The sequence below is a fragment of the Theobroma umbraticum genome, unplaced genomic scaffold (genome assembly GCF_002168275.2).
Source record: "Theobroma umbraticum cultivar Fairchild unplaced genomic scaffold, ASM216827v3 scaffold_30.0, whole genome shotgun sequence".
Lineage (NCBI taxonomy): Eukaryota > Viridiplantae > Streptophyta > Magnoliopsida > Malvales > Malvaceae > Theobroma > Theobroma umbraticum.
The window spans coordinates 6,700,877-6,709,702 of record NW_018397254.1 but is presented as its reverse complement, the minus strand read 5'-3'; the positions used below and the strand labels follow the sequence as shown (position 1 = coordinate 6,709,702).

The following is an 8,826-nucleotide window of genomic DNA, read 5'->3' as shown; positions in this document are numbered from 1 at the left end:
CCAATCGATTTCAAAGATAAAATTCTCAAAAAAAGAAAAGGAGTAAATATTTAAGATGATCAAAAAAAGAAAGTAAAAACTCTATAAGAGATCTTGACATTATTGAGAAAAATTTCAAAAAAAATTCAGGAACCTGAAATCATTAAAAATAAAAAGATGTCAATCAATTATGTCATGATGAGAAAAGATGGAATCGATAAATAAACATTGACAATATTTTATATATAATATAGAGCTTAATATTATAAAAGAAAAACAATGATCTTGAACTTATATTTATTGAAGAATGTAGACATATAAATGATTGGCCTATGTGAAAAGACAAATCAAAGTGGAATTGAATTTAATTGCAAAACGTGAAGTTTTTAGACCTATAGTCCGTATATCAAATGATGTAAAATTAATGAGATATAAATGGGTATTTATGCGAATATAAAATGCAAAAAATGAGATTATGAGATATAAAGTACAACTTGTCATACAAGGTTTTCTCCAAAGATCTAGTACTAAAGGTGAAGATGTATTCTTTATGGTGGATACAATTACAATTCTATATTAACTAGTCTGACAATAAATGAGAAAATTAAAATGCATCTAATAAAAATAGTTACAGCCTATTTATGAAGCTCATTTGATATCAATATCTATATGAAACACCTTGAAAGATTTAAATTGCTTGAAGCACAAAAATTTTAATTCTTGAAAAATTTACTCGATTAAATTAAATAAATCTTTATATGGATTAAAGCAATCCAAACACTTGTGGTTTAATCGCCTTAGTGCATATTTGTTGAAAGAAGGTTATAAAAATAATCTTATATGTCCATGTATTTTATAAAAGGGTTTAGATATGAATTTATTATAATTGCTATTTATATTGATGACTTGAACATTATTGAAACTCTTGAAGAGTTATTAAAAGCCGTGGATTACTTAGAGAGAAAATTTAAGGTGAAATACCTTGAACAAAAATAAAGTTTTATTTAGGTCTTTAGATAGAACACTTGACAAGTAAAAATTTTGTCCATCAATCAAATTATATCACAAAAAGGCTAAAACAATTTTATATGAAGAAAACATATCTATGAAGTTTACCAATGGTTATAAGGTGAGGATAATGAATAACTTTTTTGATCCTGAAGTACTGTATCTTAATACAATTAAAGCACAAATGTATCTTGCTAGTAATATATGACTTGATATATCAGTTGTTGTGAATTTATTAACAAGATATAACTTTTCTCTAACTTGAAGACATTGGAATGAAATTTATTAGCAATACATGTATATATATATATATATATATATATGTGATATGTATCTATTAAGGATCCACCAATATGTCTCTACCCCTTACTCTGACCTTCAGCTCACAATCCATTTATAAAAGCTACTACAATTATTATTTTTTATTTCTCGGGGTAACTTGTTTATATTCTTTAGCAAATGAAATTCAATGGTCGGAGCAAAAAATAAAGTATGAAATTCAATTCAAGACTTTAAAACACCAAAATGATTTTGATTTTAAACAATAAGAACTTGCAATTGTACGAAAAGAAAAGAAAAGAAAAAGAACTGTTTGTGATGACCATTAGTGAAAGCAGTTGTTCGAAGAATTTGGTATTGTATGACGTTCACTAATGATGATCACAAACAGTTTTGGCATGTGGAAATATCAAAGAGCTTTAATTATATCCCTTAATTTAGTTCTCCTCAAAGAAAGATAATGAACGTGTGGTATTCTTCAACTTGTCTGTCACTTCAATCCAGCTATTCGTAAGTGTGCACCACCATCGTTATTGCTTTCTTGGGATTGGCTTAGTCAAAAGTTTAGAGCGTATCTTTTTTTTTTTTTCTCAATCAATCAATCAAGAGATTTCATTGATCGTTGAATGATAATTACGAAAAGATGATGAAATGGCGGCCCGGCCAAGGCACTATTCAAATAGCTAGCACAAATTAACATAAGTAATATACTGACACAAAAAAAAAAAAACACCATAGGACAGATACATCCCCTGTCAACAGCAGCAAAGAGAAGTAAAGATGTTCTTAAAAAACCATTACTATATCAAAGTGAAAGATGACAACACTTGGTGGAAGGAAAGCACCAATGATGTGGAAAACGTAACTGCTCCACACTGATTTTAGGGATTAAAAACCCATGACAGTTGCAAGGTTGCAGGAAAGCGTGCATTAAATCCATATTCAATGTCAAAAGACGGACCAATAATTTGATCGTGAAATTTTTTAAAGTCCAACAATGGCTGGTTTAGATTACGATATACTAATATGGGTTCTGACAAAACCATGTATGTAAAAGCTTTGCATGGTAATAAATGTACAAATGATACTAATTCCAATTAACTGTGCGGTTATGACCTTACGTATGACTATGTTCTATGAGCACATCATGACCGCCAAACCAATGGCTGTAACTATAAGAGTGGAAGGGACTCCAAATTTAAGGTGTTTCCAGAAAGATAAATTGTAGCCAAGTGGAGCGTGCCGAGCTTGCTCACACACGATCACGTTAGCAGCTGATCCGAGAATTGACAGGTTACCAGCTACCGTGCTGACCCAAGCTAAAATCAGCCGTGATTTCTTTTCATAGGTTGCAGAATAGCTGATGCGGATAGCGCCACCGCGCCTCACAAGCAAAAGAACTGTTTGAGAAATAAAAAGAAAACCAGGAGCATATATGTTAATTTAATGACTAACTAAACCAACTAATACAGTGCTTGCTGACAACTGTAGAGTGCAAACAGGAGAGTTTGAGGTGGTCCTGAATAGGAAAGAGAGTTTTTTAAATTGTGGAATGAGGTAGTCACTAGAGGAGGAGATGACTAAGTTTGGAGAATGGCATTTTATACAATCTCTTGGTTTGTGTGGTTACAACGCCATGAAATTGTGTTTAGAGGGGCAGTATGCCTGTATGGGATGCGAATCAAGTTTGGGAGCTTAGCAAGCTTAGGGTTGCCGTTTGGGCAAAGGTTAAGTGGCCAAAGAGGTACGGAATAGTCCAGTGACAAAGTCAGGATTTCAAATTTAAGAAGGTAAAAATAAAATTGAAGATTTGATGAAACTATAAAATTTTAACAATAAAATAAACAATTAACAACAAAGAGAAAATTAGAACGTTTGAAACTTTGGGGGGCGGGGGCCCTGCAAGCCCCCCTCTGTCCACCCTCAGGGTGGTCCTTGACACATACCAGAATTCTTCTTTTGGTGTGGGAATGAAGGAAACATAGAGAAGTGGAGGGTTGGATCAAACCAGTGGTGGGGATGATGAAATTCAATGTTGATGGCACAACGCAGGTTGTCCAGATGAGGCTGGGATCGGGGTGTTTTGAGAAATGAAAAAAGCCATGTTAAAAATTATGTTTTCCAAATCAATAAGGGTGGGGGACGCTAATCTAGCCGAAATAAGAGCAACATGAGAGAATTTTATCTTTTTTATCACTTCGAAATGGAGCTCCGCTCACTCGTTATTCATTGAAAGCAATGCGAGACATGTGGCACATTGAGAGATTGAAGAGAGATGCAATAAATTGGGAGGTTGAGCGCAGAGAACATTCTGTTGGCTGATAGAGTTGCTAAAGCTGGAGTTCAACGTTCTCAGGACCTCAACAATGTGCTGGATTAACCACTGGTATGGCTTATTATTTTGTGAATTGACGGTTTCTATGTGATTGATAAGACTGCTTTCCAGAATGATCAATATGAGGCTTTTAGTGCTTGGATGATTTACTCTGGTTGGTTATGGGTCATGTTGCCGTGGAGGTTTTGGTTTCTGTTCTTTTTATTGTACATATGTTAGAATTGAACTTTTTTACCAGATGTGTTTACTGGTAGTTGGAATAGCTCTTTTTGGTTTCCTGGAAAGGTACCAGGGCTGTCTTTGGTTTCTCTTTTGTTTGGGAGGGCAACTGGCAGGAAATAGGGAGGCAAGCGATTACTAGTGAATTGTATAGTTTTTTGGGTATAAGGTACTAGATGATTGAGGATTGTTATGCTCAAGAGTAACAGACCTGAATCAGACTCTAACTCATCCAGAGGTGAACTTTTGATTTCTTCTGTCGGGAATATATTATTAAATTCTAAACAAAAATGTAGAGGGTAAACATCAACACATACCAGCTGGTACGTTCGAAGCCAAATTTGAGAGGACAAGTATGACAATGGCAAGAACTGCTATCCCGAAAACATCATTAATCTTTGCATAGGGCTCCACCAAGTCCCAAAGAGTGCTTGGGATCCCAGTCTGGTTAAAGCCAGCCACTGTAGCAAACATGCCGCAGAAGAAAACTAGAAGCGGATACGACACCTGGTAAAAGAAAAGAAGTGTAGCATAACTTTGAGTAAATACCCACGTCAAAGAGATTACAAGAAGCAAAAGATGCAATAGAAAGAACATTCTGGTTGCAGATTACCTTGTCTAGGCAAGGCTGAGCATCATTAAAATCAAGAACTATAAGAGCAAGTGCAGCGGTGATTGCAGTCCAGGACATGTTAAAACCCATAAGAAAAGAAATCAGCATTCCTAAGGTAACAAGGTACACACATGGTTTCCACATCGTCCTTTTCCACCTTGTGGCCAAGTTTTCCTTCCCTACTGGTTTCGAAGAATCCACGAAGATTGATGCACTCACTCTATGTTGCATTGCTAGAAGTGGAATTTCCTCACTTCTCTCGGAAGAACCAACACTTGTCACGGTTATCATTAATGCATTTGACTCAACTGCGCTCTTGGATGCCATCTGGATCATTTCACTCTCAACATAAGCTGTGTTTGTATTAGTATTGGGAGAGATTTGTGGGTTCATAGTTTCCATTATGGAGTTCCTATCTTGAGAGTTTAATGATGAAGAATGTAACATCGTGGCTGGTGAAAAACGAGGAGAAATTCTAGTTTCATCTGCTACTACTTTTCCAATGGCATCTTCTTCACCTATCGGAATAGATAACAACCTCCAATACATGCACAGAAGAAGTAAAACGTTCACAATTAAACCCACAAGCATTGCCGGCAGAATTCCAATAAGAAAATCCCCAAACGAAATTTTACCGTTAAATGCTATGACCAGGTTTTGGGGGTTTCCAATTGGAGTTGCCGCAGACCCAATATTTGCACTTGTCGCAAGAGCGAGCAGGAAGGGATGAGGGGGAAGATTATGATGCATTGCAATTTTCAGCACAAATTCAGTCAAAATCACACAAGTCGTATCATTGGTGAAAAAAGAACTTGAAATGGCAGAAATCAGGCAAATTCGACAAATCAAGTCCTTAGGTCCCATACTCTTCCATGAAAGCAACTTCGCCAAGTATTTGAACAAGTCTGCCTTTTCAAGATAGATACTAACAACCATCGTTCCAAACAGAAGACCAATGATTGGGAGATCAATTGCACTATAAGCTTGATCTGGAGTCATGACTCCGAATAAAACCATGAGCAAGCCCCCAAGTAGGGAGCCCGCTGTTCTACCTATTGGCATAAAAGGTACTGAAGGGAAAACCGCCAATACCCAAAAGACTGCAAAAGCAATGGATCCTAGAACTACATCAACCGGAGAAGCCATGTCCATTTTATCAGCACAATAAAAATGTTCTTCTTGCTAGCAAGTTTCGAATCTTCGAAATCTTATTCAGTAGAATTCCTGCACGTGCATGGCTCTAAACCCTAAAAATCTTATTTATCGGAACGGTAGTACTTTGCAGTACTGCTACTCTTTCAGAAACTACCTGCCTAGGGGCATGCACTAAAGAGCGGAGACATTGATTAGCCAACCGGTCGAACATTGTCAGTGAGTGAAGACAAGATTTGACCTCGAACAAGACACTGTCACAAAAGCAAGGAACATCACGAAACTCAAACAGGAAATCATGAAATATAACTCTACTCGTAAATGTAATTTAAAAATATTATTTATTATAATTTTAATTATTTTTAATTAATTTTTAGTATAATTTGATAATAATTTTTTAATAATTTTAGATAAATTAAAATGATTTTGATTTTTTCAATTTTACTGTTCAGATAAAAATTTTAAAAATAAATTTTAATTTTTTTTATCAAATTCTGTCTATCTCATTTTATAGCTTTTTCTCGCTATCTTAAAGAGTAGAGATGACATCAATATATGTGTTTTAAGTTCTTAGATTTAGTTTATATTCATAAAATTCTAAAGTTAAAGAGGTTGAAATTGATTAAACATATCTCTAAGTTAAAAACTATATGGCTTTGACAACTTAAATCTGATTACGGGTAAGCAAATCAACTAATTATTAGATATTTACAATACTAATTTTTAGACATTATGTTACTAATTTTTAAATATTATGAGATTAATTTTTAAGTATGGTGTGACTTAATCATTACGTCTTTATGCATTGCATGACCAGTCTCTAGATATTGTGTGACTGATTTTTTAAGTAATATATAAATCACATAATGCTTAAAAACTAGTCACACAATACTTGATTAACCAGTCACGTAATGTCTTACTAACTAGTCATATAATACTTATCAACCAGTCACGCAATATCATATCAATCAATTATACAATGCTTAAAAAGTAGTCACGCAATGTACAAAAACCAATTACGCAATACTTAAAAACCATAAAAAATTAATAAATTCTATTTAACAAAATCAACAACCTCAAACAATACACTATATTCCATTTAACAACATAATCACTGAATGTAACTCAAAATGCTCAAAGATTTTTTTTCATATATCAAAAATCACTTTTAAATGTTTAAAACTCAAGAACTACTCTAAAATACTCAAAATGCATAAAGATTTTTCTTTCTGATAAAGAATACTCTAGAGATAAATGATTTGATGGAAAAAGCTCAAAGAATATGAATCGGTTTAAAGTGCGAACTTAAATATATGGGTTGAATTTATTAAGAGTAATTTTATTTAAAATTAATTTCTCTTAATTAAAAATAATTAAAATTATAAAAAAATTATTTTTAAAAATATTTTATTTATGAGGAATATTTTTGAAAAAACCCCAACTCAAATATCTTGATATAACGTTCATTGAACAGTAACCAAACAGCTTAAGAGCAAACAATAAATACACAGAAAAGTAACTAGTTATGCAAAAAAATATTCCATGCAAATTCGCTTACATGTCAGAAAGATAAGAATTTAGCTTGAGAAAAATACGAACAAAAATATCATCCTCATCATCGTCAAGATAACTAGTGCAATACATAATGGTAGTAAAAGACAACATCCGGATTCTAATGGCAGGTACGTATACCCTGGCCAAATACGTATGCAAAATGCTTTAAAAATACCAAAAAACCAAAATCAAATAGTTCAGCTTGTTTCTATAAAATGCTACTCTCATGGTCACATATGCTCCCAGTTACAAAGAGACCGACTGGGTCACACAATTCAGCCACGAAAAAACCATTAGTCCCTTGGGTCCTAAATGGTAACACAGTTCAGCCACAAAATACAAGAAAAAAGCGAAGGGACAGAAACTATTCATGTCCACCTGTACATGTAAAAATACCTTAAAACAGGAAACTCCCAGATAGGAAGTTTTCAAACAAGATCGAGGAACCGCGCCCTGGTTCATCTATCTTCGCCTCTGCTATATTCAACGAACTGTTAATTAGCTCAAATCTCAACATCCATACGTAATTCAAATGCTATAACAATCTGTCTCACACTCTACGTATCGTGACTATTCCTCTCAAACAAGAAAGCACTTTAAACTCACCTTAACAAAAAGTTGTACTAGCTATGATGGCGTTGAGAGCCTCTTGCGTTGGACGTGAAGGTGTGGGGCTTTTATAACAGAAGAAACCAGGTTTGGGATTGGATGGCTTAGATATTTAAGGATACTTTTTGGGAGATTCACTTTTGATGCAAGTAAACCAAGAAACTTCCCATGACTTGCTCGGACATTGGGCTGCTAATTGGTCAATCATGCCCACAATAATGCACTTTTTCTTGGCTAAACATCGTTAAGGTCGTAAGGTCACTCTCTAGCTGGATAAGGTTGAAATTACTGTCCTCTTTGTGGAAAGCGTGCCTACCAGGGGAAAGCTACATATAGACTCCTCTCTTTTTTTGGGGTTCGTACCAAGTATGATTAATTTTCAAGTCTTAAAATCGGAAATGAAGGCTGAGGAGTACATCAAGTAAACGTCTATATCTAAATAGAATAAGTTAAGAATTTATTATCGTATCATATAGTATGGTAATTTTTTATTAATTTTGAATAGAGAATTCAAATTTAAATATTTTTTAAACAAGAAAATACATGTACATACCATTAAATCAAATATTTAGATACATCATGAAAATTTTATAAATTTATTAGGTTATTATTTTGATTATATATGTTTGCAAAATTATTTTTATTTTTTGAAAAGTATATATGTTTGCAAAATGTAAGGCACATCATGTATTTAATTAGCAGTGACACTGCTTTTGAAAAGAAAAAATATTACTAATGAAAAGCAAAGTCCATGTATTTAAGTTAATGGTAAATGTGTATATTTCTTTATTCAATTTTTTTTCCAATCTCCCCTTTTCCAAATAAAAAAAAATTGCCAAATATTTTGTAAATTTTAAATCTTTCATGTACTATTGATTTGAAAACCATATGAAATAAGATTAAGTGTTATGAAAGTTGAATCTTACGTACTATAATCTTATAGTACAAAAAGGACAATAACCAATAAATTAGTTTCAAAAAATAAAAAAATTAAGTAAAAAAGTAATATAATAAATAGTGTTTGTGTTATATTTTTCTTAACAAAATTTTAAAAATTATTAAACAATTTGATTTTAGT

General features: G+C 33.2%; 1 protein-coding gene across 1 annotated transcript; it reads right to left on the bottom strand.

Moving 5' to 3' along the window:
- Positions 1 to 2,277: 2,277 nt before the first annotated feature.
- LOC110419883 (silicon efflux transporter LSI2-like) lies at positions 2,278 to 7,774 on the bottom strand. Its single transcript, XM_089784264.1, has 4 exons — positions 7,536 to 7,774; positions 4,434 to 5,839; positions 4,138 to 4,327; positions 2,278 to 2,666 (listed from the first exon to the last, which is right to left on the bottom strand). The coding sequence occupies exons 2-4, from the start codon at positions 5,583 to 5,585 to the stop codon at positions 2,401 to 2,403; spliced, it is 1,608 nt and encodes a 535-aa protein (XP_089640390.1). The 5' UTR covers positions 5,586 to 5,839; positions 7,536 to 7,774; the 3' UTR covers positions 2,278 to 2,400.
- Positions 7,775 to 8,826: the final 1,052 nt, after the last annotated feature.

What these genes read in the sequence shown, in the direction of transcription:
- LOC110419883 (XM_089784264.1), bottom strand. Translation starts at nt 5,585, where the DNA reads ATGGACATGGCTTCTCCGGTTGATGTAGTTCTAGGATCCATTGCTTTT. An exon ending in CTCAGCCTTGCCTAGACAAG is followed by an intron (nt 4,328 to 4,433) that starts GTAATCTGCAAC and finishes TTCTTTTACCAG; the next exon opens with GTGTCGTATCCGCTTCTAGT. An exon ending in GGCTTCGAACGTACCAGCTG is followed by an intron (nt 2,667 to 4,137) that starts GTATGTGTTGAT and finishes TTTCTCAAACAG; the next exon opens with TTCTTTTGCTTGTGAGGCGC.